Genomic DNA, 23,757 nt, shown 5'->3' with positions numbered 1-23,757 from the left:
CGGCTGCGGGCCGCCTCAGGACGCGGACGATGCGCCGGCTCGCGTGACATTCCGTTCGCACACCCTCGGCCCTGGGGTCAAGCACAAAATGAAGATGACCGTCGACCTGACCGGCGTCAGGGACCTCAAGCACGGTTCGCTATTATTTCCTAATTTAATTTTTTTGCATACATTTAAGTCTTTTAATCTTGAGACGCCTCGATTTAACAAGCTCGCCGCGAGGAAATGAGATTACGCCGCAAAATTGAAACAACAACTGGTTTCCTGCCGCAAACACTTGGCAATTGTGATAAGAGCAATTACATTTTTACGTCGCCGGCACTTGTCCTCAGATTTAAATTAAAATAATTTTTTTAAATTCATTTTTTTTTAAATGCGGCACATTAGGAAAAACATGCCGCATTCGCGGAGACTGCGAGTGGCAGAAGGAATTTGGTTGGGGCGGCGGACGCGTGCGGCGCTGGGGGTGCGAGGGCGGGGGTTGGCGGAGGGCGAGCGAGCGAGCAGCTGAGAGCGGGTTGCAGCAGTTCAGTCGGCGTTCGGCCGGGCCAGGGACGACTCCCGCAGCCCCGAGGCCCTTTGCGCGAGTGCACCGACGACGCAGATGGACCTGACGCAACCCTCGACCTGAGCATGGCCTTCCTCCCCCAAGGTACGCCCCCGCCGCCGCCCCCGACGGCCGGAAAAACCGGGAAAACCCGCCGCGCCGCGCAGCTCGCGGATCGATCGCCCAGCTGGGCCGCGCAGCGGGCCCGCGAGGGCCCGCCGACGGCCCTGGCGAGTCGTCGCGGGCCGCGATTTGGCATTCGCGGCGCGTGCCGCGGCCGGAAGCGCCGCTTGCCTCGATTGTGATCGCTGCGGGACGTCGCCAAATCGCCGCGAGGGCGTCGCCGGCGCCGACCAGACGCACTCTGACTCACCCCCGCGCGCGTTCGGGGCGCACTCTGCACGCCGGGGTGGCGCTGGACATTTCTCGCTCGCTCTTATTTACGAGGAATTTCCATCAAGGCTTGCGTTAACGACCACCCCCTTTTTTCCGCCTGGCCGCTTCGAACGAACAGAAAGGAAAATAAATAACGTGTGTTTCGTCACAATCGCGTTGAAATAATTTGGAGATGAAAACAAGAGGCTAGAACATTGAAATAATTCCAAATCTTGCGCCACGCGAGATGTAAATGTTAGAATCGAGCGTGAAAGGCAGGCGAGCGAGAAGAAAGGGTTGCGGGAGTGACCGGAAGCGTGTCATCTGGTCGCCGGCCGACGAGAGTTAGTGGCAAAAAGAAATGCATCGCGCGGCTTCGATCGCTGGAAGTGGCGCCGAAAATAGACTCTCTCTCTCCTTTTCTGCCTTTGCGGGCGAGCTGGCAGGGTGGGTGGGTGGGCGGGCGGGCGGGAGGGAACAATGCGGCCGCGTTGTGCACCGCGAAATATTATTTACAAAAAAAAAGGTGGCGAAAAGACGTGCGGCGCGAGCGAAAATCAACACGTGAAGCGAAGTGACGGGATCTGTTGCACTCCCCCTTTTTTCTCTTCTCGTCGTCAGCGGCGTTCGTGCTCTCGAAACGCGAGCGGCCAATCGTGTTTCCAACAAAAGCCAAATGCATAATGCGCCCTGCCATTGTTCTCTTCGAATCGCGAAACGTGCAAACAGGTTTTCTCTCGCTGCACAATGAGGCGAAGCAGCAAATCCACCGAGATGATGATCGCGTGACAAACACGCCGATTATGTCACAGTTTTCAAAAAATTATATAGGAATATAAGTTTACGTGAATTTAAATGTTAAATTAATTTTGTGGCTACATTAAGATGTTAATGGATCTGTTCGTTCGGCCAATTTATTGTACTCTGCAGCGTGCAATGATTAAAAGGAGAGATTAAAAATAAATTTCGGCATTTGCATGGAATATTTCTTGCAGGGTTGCATAGCTGCTTACCACCCGGTTTTTACCACTCCATTTTTACCAATTTCTCGCGCAATAAATGCAAGAAATTAATATTCTTCTATGAAAGTCTGAAATTTGCGGTCGGATTGGTCAAAATCGCCATTTGCTGCCTCAATTTCTCCAATTATTTACCCTAAAATATTCCAAGTCTAGGTCATGAGTTAATAATTAGAAAATTAGCAAGCATTGCCTGCAAGAAAATGGTTAAAATTGAACAAAACGCTTTTTACCAATGCACTTGATTTATTTATTAATTTCGGGTTTTTGCAACCCTGATTTCTTGACTCCTCTCGTCGCGAGTTCTAATTGCCTGCACTTCCCGGCCAAACTTGATTTTGTGAGTTAAAATACGACTCCCAAAAAGGCAAACAGTGCTCGCCATTCGAATAGGATGATGGCTCTTTATTGAAAAATGTCCTGTACAACCTAGCTAACTTTTGGCATGAATTCAATCCCTTGTTACAATCACTTGTAATAAAGGCAATAGCTCAAATGGCAATCACGTAAATTGTGTAAAATGATTTATTTATTTTTGTAAAAACATCTTTCCATTAAATTCCTTTGTGTCATTTTTTGCGATATTCCTATCTTAATTTTTTAAAGATGTTTTTACAAAAATAAAATTAAATCAATCATTTTACACAATTTAAGTGTTTGCCAATTTAGCTATTGTCTTTATTACAAGTGATTGTAACACCCTGATGGCATTGGAAATAAGAGATTTTCGTGGTAAATTAGGGGAAAATATTTTATCTAATTTACCACATATCCTTACAAAGGATTTGCTGTAATCCTATTAAAATTCACCTTGATCTTGATTCGTGACGCCGGTGACGCGCCAGTCAATCAGATTGTCTTTGGTCGGTGAGAGTTGCTCTTTTCAGGTGTTTCGTGTCGCGTTTCAATTTATCTGCGGCGATCGATTGGTCCGAAAATCGGTGCGCCCGCCGCGTCCTACCGCGTTGGGGCAGGTCAGCGAGCGCCTCCGGATGTTGCCACCCTTAATTCCGCTCGTTCACACCCCCGCCTCGATTGTCTCTTCTTCTCTAATTTGGTGCGTTTTCGTGTGTTTGTTGCAGGCTCGCGTCCCGAGTCGGGCGTGCCGGACATGACGATGCTGTCCGACATCGACGAGGAGGGCATCAACCAGAATCTGCACGTGCGCTACGACCGCGACCAGATCTACGTATCCTTTTCTGGCTTTGGCCCGGGGTCGCTCTCGTACGGGGAAGAAAAGAAATAAAGGGGCCAACGACCCCTCGGGGGGGTTGCCATGGCGACCGCCGACTCTCTTTGATCCCTCCGAAATGGGACACCGCCGGCTGGCCGGCCGATCTCGACTTTTCTTTTTCGCTCCGCCCGCGCATTTGGGTCACACCAAGGTCGCAGATTTATTTAAGAAATTCCTCGCGAAAATTATCAGATGCTCGCTAATTGCGCCGAAATTAACTGGCAGTTTTGGCAAAGAAGACGTCGGCAAATCCGGAAAGAATCGAGTTGCATGTTTGCAGCGCGCGGCGGGCGATTGGGCGTTTCTGCGCGCGAGCCGCATCAACAATCAGCTTGATTGCAATGCAGCAACAGTGCCCGCCCGCTCTTTAATTGCGCCTAATGCTCTCGAACGAACGAACGAACGAACCGATCGAATCGAATTTCAAAAAGAATAATTAGCACTGGCGCAGCTCGCGAGAAAGATAAATAGCCGTGTTGGACTGTTGGAGGGCCGCTGGTGAAAGCATTTGTCGAGTCGAGGGTTGTTGGCGGTTTGTTTCGGCCTTTGCAGAATGCACCGCGCGCGCTCTCGACAAAGGCAGACACGAGCACGCGATCGATTGCCGCCCGTCCTTGCGTCCGCCGCCCGCCCGCCCGCGGAAGATGCTCTCGCGCTGCGACTCGCGAATGCAGTCGCGCTGCAAATCTTTTTTTTTACTTGTATTTGCTCTCGCCGCACGGCCACGAATAAAAGAGCGATTGTTTTGCCGCTGAAAAAGACGCAATTAAGCCGCAAACGCGGAGGGTTGAAGGGTTGGGGCGAGACACGAGGGTGCTCGCGCTCTCAAGAGGTGTTAAAATGTTTTGCTTAACTCTGCCGATCTGCAGACGTACACGGGCACCATCCTGGTCGCCGTCAACCCCTACAAGGAGCTCGACATCTACTCCACGGTGAGTCACCCTTCGCAACCCTTGCAATGCCACCCTCCCCCGGCCCATTGTTGCCGCTCGACAAAGTCACTTTATCGCTTCTCTGATCGACCCCTCGAGTCGAAAGAAACTACTTGTTAAATCGCTCCGATCGATTTCACGCCTCCTTCCACCCCTTTTTTCGCCAATTATTAAATTAGCTTTTTGTAGTTAATTACCAAAGAGATGCTGGTCTGCCAAAAAATATGCTTTTAATTGTTTATTCCTGGGAGACACAAATTTTCTCAAAAATGAATAAACGAATGGAATTTTTGTTTTGTCGTGGGCGAAACGTGTTAATTGCGTGCTGGTTCGAGGGTTTTGGTTCGTTTGGGGTCTGGGCGTGGCGCACGGCAGGCAGCTCCGGCCCGAGAATATCGATCGGCGCCTGCAACCCCCGAACCGAACGAACGCACGCCGGCAGCTGCTCGGCCGCCCCTTCTCTTCCCTTCCTTGCTCATCCTTCCATTCATTTTTGATCGCCGCAAATTGCTCCCATTCTCTCGCGCATTTTTTCACAAAAAAATGGAATCCCCCGGCCTGCCCGAGCCCCCTTGCCTCGCACACCAGCCGGAAATAATTCACAGCAAATTCACCGCAAAACGCAAATCCTTTAACACGCAGACCAGTTTCTTTTTTTTAAATTTAATTTAAGGAAAAAGCTTAACAAATGTGGCTTACAGAGATTTATTTTTTTGCTTGATCGCCTGGTTTTCCTCGTTGCTTATCAAAATGATAATGAAGCATCCTGGGAGATATCACAAGTTACAAATATCCCAAAAAAGAATTTCGAGAATGCGTTGTCAGGGACAGTTTGACTCGTCGCAGGAGAATTTGAATTAATGAAAAAAAAATGAATTGTTTTTGGCGCAGGAGAACGTGTTCAGGTACCATGGCTCGAAGCTGGGCAGCCTGGAGCCGCACGTGTTCGCGCTGGCGCAGGCGGCGTACCACTCGCTGCAGGCGGCCGGCGTGGACGACCCCGACGACGAGGTCGCCGCCAACCAGAGCTGCGTCATCTCGGGCGAGTCGGGCGCCGGCAAGACCGAGACCACCAAGTTCATCCTGCAGTTCCTCTGCTCGGTCACCAGCAACGTCAGCACCTGGGTCGAGCAGCAGATCCTCGAGGCCAACACCGTCCTCGAGGCCTTTGGTGCTTTTTTCGATTTTAATTTTAATTTTTTTCTCATTTTAATTTTAATTTTTGCGACAGGCAACGCGAAGACGGTGCGCAACGACAACTCGAGCCGCTTCGGCAAGTTCATGCAGGTGTGCTTCGACAGCCGGTGGATGATCAAGGGCTGCATCATCCAGGACTACCTGCTCGAGCAGAGCCGCATCACCTCGCAGGGCCGCGACGAACGCAACTACCACGTCTTCTACCAGCTGGTCGCCGCCGCCAAGGTTCGGCCTTCGACGATTATTCAATTCACCGCCTGTTTGCATTTTTATTAATTGGAGAATTGTGGTGGCAGGCGAGCAAGGAGCTGGGGCAGCAGCTGCGCGTGTCGGCGTCCAGCTCGTTCGCCTACCTGAACGAGGCCGGACGGCTGGAGGGCGCGGAGGAGGTGCGGCGCTTCGACGCGCTGCGGCTCGCCTTCAACGTGCTGCAGATCGCGAGCGAGATGAGCGACGGCCTGTTCGCCGTGCTGGCCGCCCTCCTTTGGCTCGGCAACCTCGAGTTCGAGGACGTGGACGGCGAGCGGTGCGCGCTGGCCGCCGCCGACGCGCCCACCCTCGACACGGTGGCCGCCCTGCTCGGCCTCCAGCCGGAGCAACTCAAGGCCGTGCTGCTCCTCCGCCAGATCAACGTCCGCGGCAACATCACCGAGATCCCGCTCAAGCTCCACGAGGTCTGCCCTTCTTCACTTCTTCGAAATAATTTTTTTTTAATTTGTCGTGATGGTGTCTAGGCGCGCGAGAACAGGCACGCGATGGCCAAGGCGCTGTACTCGCGGACGTTCGCGTGGCTGGTGAACCACATCAACACGTGCACCAACCCTGGACAGGACTCGACGCGCTTCCTCGGCGTGCTCGACATCTTCGGCTTCGAGAACTTTGTGTGCAACTCGTTTGAGCAGCTGTGCATCAACTACACCAACGAGAAGCTGCACAAGTTTTTCAACCACTACGTCTTCGCGCTGGAGCAGGAGATCGTGAGTCCCCTCTTCCCCCTTTTTTTCCGCCCTCTTGAACCTTTTGTTCGTCTCAAAGTACCGGCAGGAGGAGATCAACTTCGCGCACATCCAGTTCACGGACAACACGAGCTGCCTCGAGCTGATCGAGAAGCCGCCGCGCTGCATCCTCAAGCTGCTCACCGAACAGTGCCACATGCCCAAGGTGACCCACGAACCACCGCACAAATGCATTTGATTTTCAATTTTATTTGTATTTTAACTCATTTTGGGTTCCAATAAACAACACTCAAAACGGCTATTTCCAGACATCTGATTCCAACTAATAGAAATAAAAATTTGACAAAATAAGAACCGCAATCAGAAATAACATGTGTTGATTTGAAGCTCCAATCTTCTTGATTGTGGCATTGAACCGCAGGAAATAACTGAGACATTCTAATATAAATACTATTGTCATTTTTATTATTTCCTGATTGAACAGAATTTAAAGAGGAACAAATTAATTTGCTAAAAATTAACGATAAAAATTAATATTTTCGGCAGGGCTCTGACGTGGCGTACCTGACGAATTTGCACAGCGAGTTCGAAGCGCACCCGCACTTTGTGAAGGGCGACGACCGGCGCAAGTGGGAGACCGAGTTCGGGGTGCTGCACTACGCGGGCGCCGTGACCTACAGCGTGCACGGCTTCGTGGACAAGAACCGCGACGTGCAGCAGGACGTGCTGTTCGACCTGATGAGCCGCGCCTCCAACGCCTTCACCGTCGAGCTGACCAACTTCCAGGACCTGCTCGGCGGCGGCGCCAGGGTCAGCAGGGCCAGCTTCGGCTCGGCCGCCGCCACCCTCGCGCGCCCTGGCACCGGAAAGGGCAAGCCCACCGTCAGCGACGCCTTCCGCCACCAGCTGCAGTCGCTCGTCGACGTCCTCCAGGCCACCAATCCCTGGTTACCACCTTTTCTTACAATCCAGTTTTTTTTTTATTTTTAATCGATTAGTTTTAATTGGACTTTTAAGTGCCAACAATAAATAAATTAGTGCGGTCAATTAAATCCAGCAATCAAATTAGGACGAAGAATAAAAGAATTAAATTTATTATTTTTCCCTGTTCCTTATGAATTAAATATGCAATTTTTGGGCTCTCTTTCGTTGAGATCTCTATTAAATGTTTTGCGAATTTTGTGAAGAATTTTCCCATCAACTGAATTTTAAATGATTAAATTTTCTCAGTCACTTGAACGGCAAGCGGAGCATATTTCGGCTATTTCCCAATTTTTAGAGACTATTTTTCGCAAGCTGAACGGAAAAGCGAGGTTTGATTTTTGTGGTGGTGTCCGGCTTCGGCAGGTACGTGCGGTGCATCAAGCCGAACATGGAGAAGGCGGAGGGCCGGTACGACGACCGGCTGGTGCTGGACCAGCTCAAGTACCTGGGCATGCTGGAGATCATCAAGATCCGCAAGGAGGGCTTCCCGGTGCACGTGCCGCTCAACGACTTCGTGCAGCGCTACGCGTGCCTCCTCACGCCGCGCCGCAACCCCCTCTGGCTGCAGCTGAACCCCCTCGAGGCCGTCAGTCTGATCATCGGCCCGCTGGACGTGCCGAGCAGCGAGTGGCAGGTCGGCAAGACGAAGCTCTTCCTGCGGCGCTGCGTGCACGAGCCGCTCGAGGAGCGCCGCTCGCAGGTGGTGCAGCACCAGGCGCTGGTCATCCAGCGCTCGTGGAAGCGCTACAAGGCCGCCAAGGGTGAGTCAAAAAGCATTTTATATAGTTGTTTGTCTAACTTGTTTCGGGCAGAGTACGCGAGGGTGCGGCAGGCGGCGCTGACCATCCAGCACGGCTACCGCGGCTGGAAGCAGCGCATCCTCTTCCTCAGACAGCGCCGCGCCGCCGTCGTCATCCAGTCGCACCTCCGCGGCGTCTTCGCCAGGGAGGTGGCCAGCGCCCTCAGGGAAATGCGACGCGTCGAGCAGGAGATGCTCAAGCGCGAGCGGCTCGAGGAGGAGCGCCGCGCACTCGAGGCCGACGAGGCCAGACAACTGCAGGAGTCGCTCGAGGAATCAGAACGGTACTTTATTTTTTGTCTCCCTTTTTATCTTGAATTATGCAGCAAATACAAGTGCTCAACTAAAAATATTTTCGCTTTTCTGCAATGCAGTCGCAAGGACAAAGGGTAAGATACACTCGTTGGACGCGTTTTTCCCAAATTCAAGTCTCTCTTTGGAAATATAAAATAGTTATTCGTTGGCCACTGCTTTATTACAGTTATTTTTGAAATAATTGAATAAAATATAATTTAAAACATCTGAAATTGGCGGAAATTTGTGGCCTAAGATAATTTTAAAATGTGTTTGCCAAAGCCACACAAACTCAGTAAATTCAACACCAATTGAGCTGTGTTGAATTTATCGGGTTTGACTTTTTCCAATTGGATCGGCAGGTTGGCGCAGGAGGAGATCGCGCAGCTGTCGCAGCTGACCGAGCAGTTGAGCGGGAAGCTGGAGGCGGGCGGGCAGACGGACAGCGTCGACCTGGACAACCTGTTCGCCTTCCTGTCGGACGTGCAGGTGAAGAACTCGGTGATCGACGAGATCGGCGCGCAGATGAGCGGCCTCTGCGACGACCTCGACCTCGAGCTGGAGACGGTGCTGCAGGAGGCGCTGCGCGGCGCCGCCCCGGCGCCGCCGCTGCCCACAGGGGCGCTGCCCATGCCGCCGGACCTGCCGCGCCACTGGCACCCGTCGCTGCCCGAGCCGACGGAGCCGCCCCCGCCGCCCCCGGCCTGCGCGCCTACGGACCACCCGACGCCCGAGCCGCTGCCGCCGCCGCCGCCCCTGCTGCTCGACGACCCCGACGAGCCCATCTACGAGGCCGTGCTTCCCCGCGACGCCGAGCCGCCGGCCCCGCCCCCCGGGCCCATCCCGGGCCCGCCCTTGAAGCCGCTGCGGCCCAAGAGCCCGGCGGCGGCGCTCGAAAAGTTGCAGCAGCGCACCGCCAGCCCCCTGCAGCCCTCGCCGCGGCACAGCAGACCCAACTCGAGGGCCTCCAGCACCGTGAGTCTCTTCGCTTACCCTTTTTTTAATTTTTGCACGGATTTGACCTTTTTTGTGTGTGCAGGGCGGCGGGAGCTGGCGCGGCGGCGCGGAGGAGGGCGAGCGGGACGCGCGTCGGCGCTTCCGCGTCGAGCGCAAGCTGCAGGAGATGCAGCAGAGCGAGGAGAACGTGCTGGAGCAGCCGGACGTGCACCACGACATGGTCGAGTTCGCGCACAACTACTTCAACAGCCACGAGCGCTCGCCCGAGGGCACCATCATGGCCACCCTCACGAGGAACAAGCGCGCCTCCGAAATCATGCCCAAGTACGAGATGGTCACCTTCTACAAGGGCAACTCCATCCCCACCTCGCACGTCCACATGTACGACCCTGACAACGTCAGCATCGCCTGCGCCATCTTCAGGGTCAGTCCTTTTCACACCTTTTTATTACTGAAACCGAAATTCTCTAATGAAACGCACTTATTTGTTTATTTTTGTTGCTGTCTAAACTCAAAAGGCTATTGTTGCAAGGAGAAAAAACTGCGTTATTTGCAGGCGTTCATTTTTCTCTTTTAGCTGCTCGTGTCGTGTTTTGTAACGAATCGAAATAAAAAAATTTGCGCAGGAGCTGTGCCGATATTTGCGCGGCGAGCTGAAGGCCGAGGCGGAGGCGCAGGCGATCCAGACGATCGTGGCGCACGGGCTGGAGCGCGAGGAGCTGCGCGACGAGATTTTCGTGCAGTGCATGCGGCAGGCGACCAACAACCCGAGCGCCGAGGCCACCGAGCGCGTGTGGCTGCTGCTCTGCCTCGCCATCGTTGCCTTCCAGCCCTCCAAGCTGCTCTTCAGGGTGCGTCCTTTGCGTGCCACCTTTTCCAAGCCCATAATAATTACGTCGATTGCAGTACTTTGTGTGCTTCCTGCGCAAGAACAAGCGCCAGCTGGACGGCAAGCTGCGCCAGTACGTCGAGTGGTGCCTCGACAACTGCAAAAACAGCAAAGTCTCGCCGCGACAGTGCCCACCCTCCACCGTCGAGATCGCGGTACAATTTGTTTATTTCAGCTTTTGCTCGTGCGAGAATTCGATATTTTTCGCCTCTGTTTCTTAATTTAAAAAATTCTAAAATAGTTGAGAGCTTTCAAATCAATATTAATTTATTGAGTCATTAACTCTGGTCTTAAATTCAATAAAACATGAATTGTTTTGATGAAACCCGAATTTTCTTTATTTTTTTTTTAAAATATAAAACAAAAATATCGTGTGTTCGCAAGTAACCAATAATAAAGTGAACCTCATTGCCAGGTATTGTTGCAAACTGCGTGAACTGTTAATAATAAGTGTCGGTGTGGTTGGAACAGGCGATGAAGCGGCTGGGCACGATCGTGTGCCGCTTCTTCTTCCTGGACGGGCGGACCAAGGCGATCGACGTGCACCCGACGGACACGGCGTGGGACGCCGGCCTCAAGCTGGCCGAGAAGCTGGGCCTGCGCAGCCTCGACGGCTGGGCCATCTACCAGAGCCGGCCCGACGGCGAGGAGCACGTGCGCGCGCACGACTACCTTTACGATGTGATAGCCGCCTGGGAGCTGTCAGTACCAAAAACCATTTCCCCCTTTTCCGTCGCGATAACCGTTTGTTGCGCCGGCAGGAAGCAGCACAAGCCGCACCAGGCCGCCGACAACAACAACAAGACGGTGTCGAGGCGCAACGCGCCCACGCTCGGCAACGGCGAAAATCGGTTCGTCTTCAAGAAAAGACTCTTCAAGGCCGGACGCGAGTTGTCGCAGGACCCCGTCGAGATCAGCCTTCTCTATGCTCAAGCTGTCTATAGCGTAGTAAAGGTATCAATTTGGTTTGGCGTTGACAAAAAAAAAAAAAAAAAACGGAACAATTTGTTTGGGCAGTGCGACGACTTCCCGGTGAGCCAGAAGGTGGCGCTGCAGCTGTGCGGGCTGCAGGCGCAGGTTGCGCTGGGCAACCCGAAGCCGAACAAGCTCGACTACTACCAGGACGTGGACGCGTTCCTGCCGCTGCGCATCAGCCGCACGCGGCCCGACGAACAGTGGGTGCCGATCATCGCGCAGGCGCACCAGCAGTACGGCACCGGACGCACCGAGCTCGCCGCCAAGGTGCTCTACCTGTCGTGCGTCATGCAGTACCCGCTCTACGGCACCACCATGTTCCCCGTCACCTACCGCGGATACTGGTCTTACGGTAACTCAAACCTGCACAAACATTTTATAAATTTATTTTCCTCGCTCGCATCGCAGACTCCGCGAATTTCAGAAACGCTGCTCGCCTGATGGAATTTCCTCGTGAAATTGAAAGTTTTTTTTTGTCTAATTGAAAATATTTGCAAATATAATTTTTTGGAGCATCTCCTGAATAACACAAGCTTATAGATACACTGTCTTGCAATCAGCTTAGAAATTTTAAAGCAATTTCTTAGTGTGATGAACAATTTGCTAGTTTTTTGGGCCTTTGAATACGTTTGAGGATAGTAGAAAATTACGAAAACAAAGATTTAATATAAAATCATGGCTTCAAAACGATTCCTATTTTAAATCGCGCTAAAATTGTGTTCTTTTGACGGTCCATAACTTTTAATTGACACCCTCGAATTCTAAAAACTCCCCTTTTCACTCTTCTTTCAGTGTCAAAAAATGCGACAATTAGCGGGTTGGATTTTAATTCTTGTCTGTTTGTTGAAGGCAACAACCTGATCCTGGGCGTCAACTGCGACGGCCTGCTGATGATCAAGCCGGACGACAAATTCGTGCTGAACGAGTATCGGTACGCGGACATCGAGTCCATCTTCCTGGACCCTAGCGACAGTTTCGTGACGATCAACCTGATGAAGCTGATGCCAGAGAGCCACAACAAGTGCTTCGTGTTCGAGACGCCGCACAAAACCGAGATCGGCTCGCTGGTGGCCAGCTACTGCCCGGTGCTCGCCGGCTGGATCACAGAGTCCGAGGCGCCCGCGAGGAAGGTTCGTTTTCCCACGCCAGCTGACAATTGCACACAATAATGAAATGGTCTGATAAAAAGCTGAAGCCGGTGACGAACGAGGACCGCGTGCGGCTGTTCCATAATTTGGTCAACTGCCGCAAGTCGCTGGTCGACTCGGGCGTGCTGAAGAAGCCGCAGGACGCGGGCGGCGGCTTCATTCGCAACACGCTGCGTCGGCTGAGCAAGCAGCGGCTGGAGAAGCTGCGCCACGAGTACGGCGGCGGCGGTGGCGGCGCCAACGACCCTGGCGAGACCTACCGCGGCTTCCCCTACGCCTTCTGGGCCTTCAGCAGCGCCCCCCTCCAGCACAGCCTCAGCAAGCTCAACGAGCAGGAGGAGCAGGTCGCCAAGCAGGTCTTCTCCACCATGCTCACCTACGCAGGTCAGTCCCCAATTTTTTTTATTATTATTTAATACGCCAGTTGTATAAGCCGTTAGTATTTGAAGCTGCCAACAGATGGAGCCACCAATTACTTTATTTTTTAAAGGCTTTTCCGCTGCGATTTCAGACTCAATCCTGCCACTGTGCATTCTTCACTTAATTTGCTTTCTTTTAAAGTGCTGAAAACCTAAATCAGTCCAGCCATTCGCTGTAGAAACGTGAAAAACTATTTTTTTGAAATACAAAAACTTTTCAAACGTTTCTACGACGGTTGGCTGAACCAATTTTGGTTTTCAGCACGTCAAAGGAAAGAAAATTAAGTAAAGAACCCTCAATGGCTGTATTGAGTCTGAAATCGCAGCGGAAGTGCCTTAAATTTAAATTTATTACTAAAGAATACGGTGGCGAAATCTTTTGGCTGCTTATTGGAACACTAAGGGTCATAAGACCCGTTGCGTTTGTAAGAACCTGCTATTTTTATGATACCATGCGAAAGTTGGGGAAAATTGAGGCTTAATTAAAAGTGCGCATGCGTCAAGACAAGTGTCGTTTTTTATAGCAAAGCAGTGCGGCGACCAATCAGATGCCGGCTTTCTAGCGAGCATTACTAGAGTGTAAGGAAAGGAGAGTAGATATTAGCAGGCGACAATGGCATCAGAGCTGATACTCTACTACTCCTTAACTTGCACTCCTCTCTTTACAGTGATGCTCGCGCTGCTTTACTACAAAACACGACTCTTGACGCATGCGCAGTTTTAATTTAGCCTCAATTATCCCAACGTTCGCACGTTATCAAAAAATAGCGGGTTTCCGGGTTTTTACTGCTGAATTTCAACAATTAATATTGGCATGCTGGTTGAGCTATGCGCAATTTCACTGGCACTAGGACGAAATGTGAAACCTGAGAAAATAAATGAATAACTTTGGCAGGGCTGGGGAACCACGGCGACGTGGTGCGGCGCGTGGAGGAGGAGCACGTGAACCTGCTGCAGAGCATCGTGGAGCGGTGCATGCACAAGGAGAACCTGCTGAACGAGCTGTACCTGCAGCTGGTGAAGCAGACGACCGACCACCCCGACCCCAACTCGAGGGTGAATCTGCGCCACTGGGCGCTGCTGTCGCTCGCTTGCTCGGTCGTGCTGCCGCACGACAAGGCGCTGCGCAAGTACCTGATGGCCCACCTGAAGAAGTGCGCCTCCGACTACATCACCGAGGAGGGCAAGTACGCCAGGTTCGCCGACAAGGTTCGCTTCCCCGCCCTCCCCTCTTTTCAATTAATTAATTCATTTTGGTGCGTCCGCAGTGCCTTCACCGGACGCAGGGCACGCGGCGGCGGCAGTTCGCGCCGTCCAAGGAGGAGATCATGTGCACCATCAACCGGCGGCCCATCTACGCGCGCTTCCACTTCATGGACGGGCAGTACCACGCCGTCGAGTTCCACCCGTCGGCCACCGCCGGCGCCGTGCTCGACGTGGTCAAGGCCAAAATCGGCCTGCCCGACACCGCCAAAGGTGCGTTGAACTTTGCTGTTTTGTCTCCACTCCAGGCAGGGTGTAAATTTGCTGGCTTTGCAGGCTACGCGATCTACGAGGTGCTGGGCAGCTGCGAGCGCAGTCTGGCGGCCGACGAGAAGCTGTCGGACGTCATGTCCAAGTGGGAGCGCTACCGCACGGCCACCGCCAGCAACGGGCCGAACGCGCAGGCGCCGCCGCCGCGCCGCCAGACGCACTTTTTCCTCTTCAAGAAGCACCTGCTGCTGGACCAGTACATGGACCTGAACGACCCTGTCGAGAAGGAGCTGCTCTACCATCAGATGCTGCACAGCCTCCGCACCGACCGCTTCCCCGTCTCGGACAAGGACGCGGTGATGCTGACCGCGATCCAGGCGCAGGTGGAGTTGGGCGACCTGCCGGAGGCGGCAGGCCCCGAGCCCGACGAGCCGCTCGAGTACGCCGAGGTGGCGGCGCACTGCCTGCCGCCGGCCATGGCGCAGAACGTGCTCAACGACACCGTCGCCATGCACCACCAGAGCCTGCGCGGCATGACGGCCGCCGAGGCCAAGAAGGCCTTCCTCAACGTGGTGCACAGCTGGCCGCTGCACCGCGCCACCATCTTTGACGTCATGGTACGTACCACCAGCACCCGAGTCAGCCTTGCAAATTATTTCAATTGGCCGCCGGGGTGAAATTTTATTAAAGACTGACTTTGACGAAGATTCTGAGCCCACCCATCCATTCCTGAGGGTCGAATTAGTTACAGTGAATGTTTATCTCCGTTAAAAGAGTAGCGCGGCGTTGCGAACTTTTTTTGCGAACGTATTCATTTGTTTTGGGGGGAAAAAAGTTCGCACGCCGCGCTACACTTTTTAACGGAGAAAAACATCCCCTTTAACTAATTCGACCCTGAGGAATCGATTGGTGTGCTCGGAAATGAATTAATATGTTGTTTGTCGAGCAGCAGTCGTTCACGTCGAACTGGCCGCGCGTGCTGTGGCTGGCCGTGGACCAGAAGGGGCTGCACCTGCTGGAGCACCGGTCGCGGCACGGCCTCTGCAGCTACAACTACGACTCCATCCTGAGCTACAGCCCGGCGCTCAACTGCCTCATGATCATCATCACGGGCAACGAGCAGCACAAGAAGCACAGCAAGGTGTTGCTGACCACGTCGCAGGCGTTCCAGATCGCCAGCCTCATCCGCGAGTACACGGAGGTGCTGCAGTCGCCGCACGAGGTGCGTCGGCAGGCCAACGGCCCCAAGCGGGCCGGCACCGGCGGCCACGCGAACGCGGGCGGCCAGCAGCGGCCACTCAGCATCCTGCTCAAGCCGGTGCCGACGCTGGCCGAGGAGGACGAGCCCCCTTGCTAGCCACCTTCCTCTTATACATACATTTTATGATATATCTCATAATTTTCCCTTTGTTTTTTATTTATTTGTTGGTTCGTTTGTTTGTTATTGACCAGCGCCGGCACACACGACTTACGGTTTTTAGTTATTACTCGGCGGACCGGATCGGACAGGCTCTCCTCGCAGCCAAAATATCTGTGAAACATGGAATGAATCTCGAGCACAAGAATATACAACTCTGTACAGAAATAAAACATGAAAAACCAGACACTAACGACTTTAATTCGATGCTCATTCATTTTTGACACTGAAATATTGGGGCGTAGAATCAATAACCTGCTTTTTCTAATTAATAAATTAAGAGACTCGATTTTAACTGCTATGGACGTGCGAAAAATATAGAGAGCGTGGCCATCAAATTTTAAAAGTGCTACTTCCACCACAAAAATTAATATAACGGAAAAAACTTTTTTTATAGCTAAGAAAGCCTGATACGAAAATCCGCACGTGAAAAATCAATTTTTAAAAATCAAAACTGCCCAACCACGTCTCATTACTCGTTCTTAAATTATCTACTGCGAATATTCGTAAAATTTTGACGCATCGTAGGGGTTCCAAAAAAAACCTATCACAGTTTTTAAGCCACGAGATTAAAATAACTCGCTAGTTGAACGTTTTACAAGTTGAATTAGCACAACAAAACGCTTGGCAAATGCAATTTATATTAAAATTTGATTGGAATACATAATACTTAAGGAACAGGAGGGATTTTTTCAGTTTTAGCAATTTTTGTTCAAACCAGAAAGCGATTTTGATCCAATTCAGACCGGTCCCCGGTAGCCCCCAATTTGAACGTGATAATCGTAATAATGGGAGGTAATTGTAATTATGCATTATTTATGTAATTAGGTATAATTATGGCAGCTGACCTCGGCGATTTCGTGCGTGGTTTTGTTAATTTGATGCGCAACCATTTTTTACTTTTATAGAACGCGCACGCGTTATTTAAATGGAAAATTCTCGCTAAAAACTCGGAGCTCGGAGAGTACGGAACTGATTTTCGAAGACAAAAGTTTCTCACATAATCAGACACGGGAGAGCACGTCGCTGTACTTTCAGACCAGTTTTGGGTCGAATTCGCTGAATTTAATTCGAAGTTTTGCCGGAAAGTGCCCTGTCAGTTGTCAGTTGTCAGCTGGCTGCCAGCTAGCGCTAGCACTAATACGTGGTGCATGCGTGTTGTTGGCAATAAGTAGGCAAATTGGTTCAAATTTGCTGGAAAATTAGAAAATAATATTTAGAATCATTTAATAGAGTTTGCAAACATTAATTTAATCCAGAAATTGCCCTAAGAATTTTAAATTTACGAGTTCGGCCGATTTCCAAATTCTAATTTTTAATATTTTTATTTTGGAGCACGCAAATAGGTTCAAATTTTCTGGAAAGTTAGAAAATAATATTTAAAATAATTTAATAGAGTTTGCAAACATTCATTTATTCCAGAAATTTCCCTAAGAATTTAAAAAATTCGAGTTCGGCCGATTTCAAAATTCTAATTTTAAATATTTTTATTTTGGAGCACGCAAATTGGTTCAAATTTTCTGGAAAGTTAGAAATTATTATTTAAAAATAATTAAAGGAGTTTGCAAGCATGTCTCTAATCCAGTAATTGCCCTAAGAATTTTAAATTTTCGAGTTCGGCCGATTTCAAAATTCTAATTTTTAATATTTTTATTTTGGAGCACGCAAATTGGTTCAAATTTGATGGAAAGTTAGAAATTAATATTTAGAAATAATTAAAGGAGTTTGCAAGCATGAATTTAATACAGTAATTGCAATAAGAATTTTAAATTTTCGAGTTCAGCCGATTTCAAAATTCCAATTTTTAATATTTTTAATTTGGAGCACGCAAATTGGTTCAAATTTGATGGAAAGTTAGAAATTAATATAAGAAATAATTTAATAAAGTTCGCAAGCATGTCTCTAATCTAGTAATTGCCCTAAGAATTTTAAATTTTCGAGTTCAGCCGATTTCAAAATTCTAATTTTTAATATTTTTATTTTGGAGCATGCAAATTGGTACAAATTTGATGAAAAGTTAGAAATTAATATAAGAAATAATTTAATAAAGTTCGCAAGCATGACTCTAATCCAGTAATTGCCCTAAGAATTTTAAATTTTCGAGTTCGGCCGATTTCAAAATTCTAATTTTTAATATTTTTAATTTGGAGCATGCAAATTGGTTCATATTTGCTGAAAAGTTAGAAATTAATATTTAGAAATAATTAAAGGAGTTTGCAAGCATGAATTTAATACAGTAATTGCCCTAAGAATTTTAAATTTTCGAGTTTCGCCTATTTCAAAATTCTAATTTTTAATATTTTTAATTTGGAGCACGCAAATTGGTTCAAATTTGATGAAAAGTTAGAAATTAATATTTAGAAATAATTAAAGGAGTTTGCAAGCATGAATTTAATACAGTATTTGCAATAAGAATTTTTAATTTTCGAGTTCCGCCGATTTCAAAATTCTAATTTTTAATATTTTTAATTTGGAGCATGCAAATTGGTTCATATTTGCTGAAAAGTTAGAAATTAATATTTAGAAATAATTAAAGGAGTTTGCAAGCATGAATTTAATACAGTAATTGCAATAAGAATTTTAAATTTTCGAGTTCGGCCGATTTCAAAATTGTAATTTTTAATATTTTTTATTTGGAGCACGCAAATTGGTTCAAATTCGATGGAAAGTTAGAAATTAATATTTAGAAATAATTAAAGGAGTTTGCAAGCATGAATTTAATACAGTAATTGCTATAAGAATTTTAAATTTTCGAGTTCGGCCAATTTTAAAATTCTAATTTTGAATATTTTTATTTTGGAGCACGCAAATTGGTTCAAATTTGTTGGAAAGTTAGAAATTAATATTTAGAATAATTTAAAAGAGTTTGTAAGCATGTGTCTAATCCAGTAATTGCCCTAAGAATTTTAAATTTTCGAGTTCGGCCGATTTCAAAATTCTAATTTTTAATATTTCTATTTTGGAGCATGCAAATTGATTCAAATTTGCTGAAAAGTTAGAAATTAATATTTAGAAATAATTAAAGGAGTTTGCAAGCATGAATTTAAAACAGTAATTGCAATAAGAATTTTAAATTTTCGAGTTCGGCCTATTTCAAAATACCAATTTTTAATATTTTTAATTTGGAGCACGCAAATTGGTTCAAATTTGATGGAAAGTTAGATTTTAATATAAGAAATAATTTAATAAAGTTCGCAAGCATGACTCTAATCCAGTAATTGCCCTAGGAATTTTTAATTTTCGAGTTTCGCCGATTTCAAAATTCTAATTTTTAATATTTTTATTTTGGAGCATGCAAATTGGTACAAATTTGATGAAAAGTTAGAAATTAATATAAGAAATATTTTAATAGAGTTTGCAAGCATGAATTTAAAACAGTAATTGCAATAAGAATTTTAAATTTTCGAGTTCGGCCGATTTCAAAATTCCAATTTTTAATATTTTTAATTTGGAGCACGCAAATTGGTTCAAATTTGATGGAAAGATAGATTTTAATATAAGAAATAATTTAATAAAGTTCGCAAACATGACTCTAATCCAGTAATTGCCCTAGGAATTTTTAATTTTCGAGTTTCGCCGATTTCAAAATTCTAATTTTTAATATTTTTATTTTGGAGCACGCAAATTGGTTCAAATTTGATGGAAAGTTAGAAATTAATATTTAGAAATAATTAAAGGAGTTTGCAAGCATGAATTTAATACAGTAATTGCAATAAGAATTTTAAATTTTCGAGTTCAGCCGATTTCAAAATTCTAATTTTTAATATTTTTAATTTGGAGCACGCAAATTGGTTCAAATTTGATGGAAAGTTAGAAATTAATATAAGAAATAATTTAATAAAGTTCGCAAGCATGTCTCTAATCTAGTAATTGCCCTAAGAATTTTAAATTTTCGAGTTCGGCCGATTTCAAAATTGTAATTTTTAATATTTTTTATTTGGAGCACGCAAATTGGTTCAAATTCGATGGAAAGTTAGAAATTAATATTTAGAAATAATTAAAGGAGTTTGCAAGCATGAATTTAATACAGTAATTGCAATAAGAATTTTAAATTTTCGAGTTCGGCCGATTTCAAAATTCTAATTTTTAATATTTTTATTTTGGAGCATGCAAATTGATTCAAATTTGCTGAAAAGTTAGAAATTAATATTTAGAAATAATTAAAGGAGTTAGCAAGCATGAATTTAATACAGTAATTGCAATAAGAATTTTAAATTTTCGAGTTCAGCCGATTTCAAAATTCTAATTTTTAATATTTTTAATTTGGAGCACGCAAATTGGTTCAAATTTGTTGGAAAGTTAGAAATTAATATTTAGAATAATTTAAAAGAGTTTGTAAGCATGTGTCTAATCCAGTAATTGCCCTAAGAATTTTAAATTTTCGAGTTCGGCCGATTTCAAAATTCTAATTTTTAATATTTCTATTTTGGAGCATGCAAATTGATTCAAATTTGCTGAAAAGTTAGAAATTAATATTTAGAAATAATTAAAGGAGTTTGCAAGCATGAATTTAAAACAGTAATTGCAATAAGAATTTTAAATTTTCGAGTTCGGCCTATTTCAAAATTCCAATTTTTAATATTTTTAATTTGGAGCACGCAAATTGGTTCAAATTTGATGGAAAGTTAGATTTTAATATAAGAAATAATTTAATAAAGTTCGCAAGCATGACTCTAATCCAGTAATTGCCCTAGGAATTTTTAATTTTCGAGTTTCGCCGATTTCAAAATTCTAATTTTTAATATTTTTATTTTGGAGCATGCAAATTGGTACAAATTTGATGAAAAGTTAGAAATTAATATAAGAAATATTTTAATAGAGTTTGCAAGCATGAATTTAAAACAGTAATTGCAATAAGAATTTTAAATTTTCGAGTTCGGCCGATTTCAAAATTCCAATTTTTAATATTTTTAATTTGGAGCACGCAAATTGGTTCAAATTTGATGGAAAGATAGATTTTAATATAAGAAATAATTTAATAAAGTTCGCAAACATGACTCTAATCCAGTAATTGCCCTAGGAATTTTTAATTTTCGAGTTTCGCCGATTTCAAAATTCTAATTTTTAATATTTTTATTTTGGAGCACGCAAATTGGTTCAAATTTGATGGAAAGTTAGAAATTAATATTTAGAAATAATTAAAGGAGTTTGCAAGCATGAATTTAATACAGTAATTGCAATAAGAATTTTAAATTTTCGAGTTCAGCCGATTTCAAAATTCCAATTTTTAATATTTTTAATTTGGAGCACGCAAATTGGTTCAAATTTGATGGAAAGTTAGAAATTAATATAAGAAATAATTTAATAAAGTTCGCAAGCATGTCTCTAATCTAGTAATTGCCCTAAGAATTTTAAATTTTCGAGTTCGGCCGATTTCAAAATTCTAATTTTTAATATTTTTAATTTGGAGCATGCAAATTGGTTCATATTTGCTGAAAAGTTAGAAATTAATATTTAGAAATAATTAAAGGAGTTTGCAAGCATGAATTTAATACAGTAATTGCCCTAAGAATTTTAAATTTTCGAGTTCGGCCGATTTCAAAATTCTAATTTTTAATATTTTTAATTTGGAGCACGCAAATTGGTTCAAATTTGATGAAAAGTTAGAAATTAATATTTAGAAATAATTAAAGGAGTTTGCAAGCATGAATTTAATACAGTATTTGCAATAAGAATTTTTAATTTTCGAGTTCCGCCGATTTCAAAATTCTAATTTTTAATATTTTTAATTTGGAGCATGCAAATTGGTTCATATTTGCTGAAAAGTTAGAAATTAATATTTAGAAATAATTAAAGGAGTTTGCAAGCATGAATTTAATACAGTAATTGCAATAAGAATTTTAAATTTTCGAGTTCGGCCGATTTCAAAATTCTAATTTTTAATATTTTTATTTTGGAGCATGCAAATTGATTCAAATTTGCTGAAAAGTTAGAAATTAATATTTAGAAATAATTAAAGGAGTTAGCAAGCATGAATTTAATACAGTAATTGCAATAAGAATTTTAAATTTTCGAGTTCAGCCGATTTCAAAATTCTAATTTTTAATATTTTTAATTTGGAGCACGCAAATTGGTTCAAATTTGATGGAAAGTTAGAAATTAATATTTAGAAATAATTAAAGGAGTTTGCAAGCATGAATTTAATACAGTAATTGCTATAAGAATTTTAAATTTTCGAGTTCAGCCGATTTCAAAATTCTTATTTTTAATATTTTTAATTTGGAGCACGGAAATTGGTTCAAATTTGATGAAAAGTTAGAAATTAATATTTAGAAATAATTAAAGGAGTTTGCAAGCATGAATTTAATACAGTAATTGCTAAAAGAATTTTAAATTTTCGAGTTCAGCTGATTTCAAAATTCTAATTTTTAATATTTTTAATTTGGAGCACGCAAATTGGTTCAAATTTGATGGAAAGTTAGAAATTAATATTTAGAAATAATTAAAGGAGTTTGCAAGCATGAATTTAATACAGTAATTGCTATAAGAATTTTAAATTTTCGAGTTCAGCCGATTTCAAAATTCTAATTTTTAATATTTTTAATTTGGAGCACGGAAATTGGTTCAAATTTGATGAAAAGTTAGAAATTAATATTTAGAAATAATTAAAGGAGTTTGCAAGCATGAATTTAAAACAGTAATTGCAATAAGAATTTTAAATTTTCGAGTTCGGCCTATTTCAAAATTCCAATTTTTAATATTTTTAATTTGGAGCACGCAAATTGGTTCAAATTTGATGGAAAGTTAGATTTTAATATAAGAAATAATTTAATAAAGTTCGCAAGCATGACTCTAATCCAGTAATTGCCCTAGGAATTTTTAATTTTCGAGTTTCGCCGATTTCAAAATTCTAATTTTTAATATTTTTATTTTGGAGCATGCAAATTGGTACAAATTTGATGAAAAGTTAGAAATTAATATAAGAAATATTTTAATAGAGTTTGCAAGCATGAATTTAAAACAGTAATTGCAATAAGAATTTTAAATTTTCGAGTTCGGCCGATTTCAAAATTCCAATTTTTAATATTTTTAATTTGGAGCACGCAAATTGGTTCAAATTTGATGGAAAGATAGATTTTAATATAAGAAATAATTTAATAAAGTTCGCAAACATGACTCTAATCCAGTAATTGCCCTAGGAATTTTTAATTTTCGAGTTTCGCCGATTTCAAAATTCTAATTTTTAATATTTTTATTTTGGAGCACGCAAATTGGTTCAAATTTGATGGAAAGTTAGAAATTAATATTTAGAAATAATTAAAGGAGTTTGCAAGCATGAATTTAATACAGTAATTGCAATAAGAATTTTAAATTTTCGAGTTCAGCCGATTTCAAAATTCCAATTTTTAATATTTTTAATTTGGAGCACGCAAATTGGTTCAAATTTGATGGAAAGTTAGAAATTAATATAAGAAATAATTTAATAAAGTTCGCAAGCATGTCTCTAATCTAGTAATTGCCCTAAGAATTTTAAATTTTCGAGTTCGGCCGATTTCAAAATTCTAATTTTTAATATTTTTAATTTGGAGCATGCAAATTGGTTCATATTTGCTGAAAAGTTAGAAATTAATATTTAGAAATAATTAAAGGAGTTTGCAAGCATGAATTTAATACAGTAATTGCCCTAAGAATTTTAAATTTTCGAGTTCGGCCGATTTCAAAATTCTAATTTTTAATATTTTTAATTTGGAGCACGCAAATTGGTTCAAATTTGATGAAAAGTTAGAAATTAATATTTAGAAATAATTAAAGGAGTTTGCAAGCATGAATTTAATACAGTAATTGCAATAAGAATTTTAAACTTTCGAGTTCGGCCGATTTCAAAATTGTAATTTTTAATATTTTTTATTTGGAGCACGCAAATTGGTTCATATTTGCTGAAAAGTTAGAAATTAATATTTAGAAATAATTAAAGGAGTTTGCAAGCATGAATTTAATACAGTAATTGCAATAAGAATTTTAAATTTTCAAGTTCGGCCGATTTCAAAATTCTAATTTTTAATATTTTTATTTTGGAGCATGCAAATTGATTCAAATTTGCTGAAAAGTTAGAAATTAATATTTAGAAATAATTAAAGGAGTTAGCAAGCATGAATTTAATACAGTAATTGCAATAAGAATTTTAAATTTTCGAGTTCAGCC

General features: G+C 44.1%; 1 protein-coding gene across 3 annotated transcripts; it reads left to right on the top strand.

The window, feature by feature from the left end:
* Myo81F (Myosin 81F) lies at nt 1-15,802 on the top strand. 3 transcript variants are annotated; one of them, XM_065481347.1, is made up of 25 exons: nt 1-134; nt 3,024-3,130; nt 4,045-4,107; nt 4,999-5,278; nt 5,339-5,529; nt 5,601-5,978; nt 6,039-6,281; nt 6,340-6,465; nt 6,807-7,207; nt 7,608-8,005; nt 8,057-8,327; nt 8,418-8,432; nt 8,700-9,312; nt 9,377-9,718; nt 9,921-10,145; nt 10,201-10,338; nt 10,655-10,884; nt 10,945-11,137; nt 11,201-11,510; nt 12,008-12,288; nt 12,348-12,690; nt 13,621-13,934; nt 13,994-14,201; nt 14,265-14,815; nt 15,148-15,802. In XM_065481347.1, exons 1-25 carry the CDS (start codon nt 89-91, stop codon nt 15,553-15,555), a joined length of 6,675 nt encoding a protein of 2,224 aa, XP_065337419.1. In that variant the 5' UTR covers nt 1-88; the 3' UTR covers nt 15,556-15,802. The 3 variants fall into 3 exon arrangements, with proteins under 3 accessions (XP_065337419.1, XP_065337420.1, XP_065337421.1); XM_065481349.1 differs by lacking the exon at nt 1-134 and adding an exon at nt 495-652; XM_065481348.1 differs by lacking the exon at nt 8,418-8,432.
* The last annotated feature ends 7,955 nt before the right edge of the window (nt 15,803-23,757 follow it).

Source organism: Cloeon dipterum, chromosome 2 (assembly GCF_949628265.1).
Source record: "Cloeon dipterum chromosome 2, ieCloDipt1.1, whole genome shotgun sequence".
In the NCBI taxonomy this organism is placed as follows: domain Eukaryota; kingdom Metazoa; phylum Arthropoda; class Insecta; order Ephemeroptera; family Baetidae; genus Cloeon; species Cloeon dipterum.
The sequence above is the reverse complement of the archived record's forward strand: the minus strand, read 5'-3'. Positions and strand labels throughout refer to the sequence as shown.

Bases quoted from the DNA above. Each gene is read 5' to 3' on its own strand.
- Myo81F (XM_065481347.1), top strand. From the start codon at position 89: ATGAAGATGACCGTCGACCTGACCGGCGTCAGGGACCTCAAGCACG. The intron at 10,885-10,944 runs GTCAGTACCAAA...TTGCGCCGGCAG, and splicing joins GTGATAGCCGCCTGGGAGCT to GAAGCAGCACAAGCCGCACC. The intron at 14,202-14,264 runs GTGCGTTGAACT...CTGGCTTTGCAG, and splicing joins CCTGCCCGACACCGCCAAAG to GCTACGCGATCTACGAGGTG.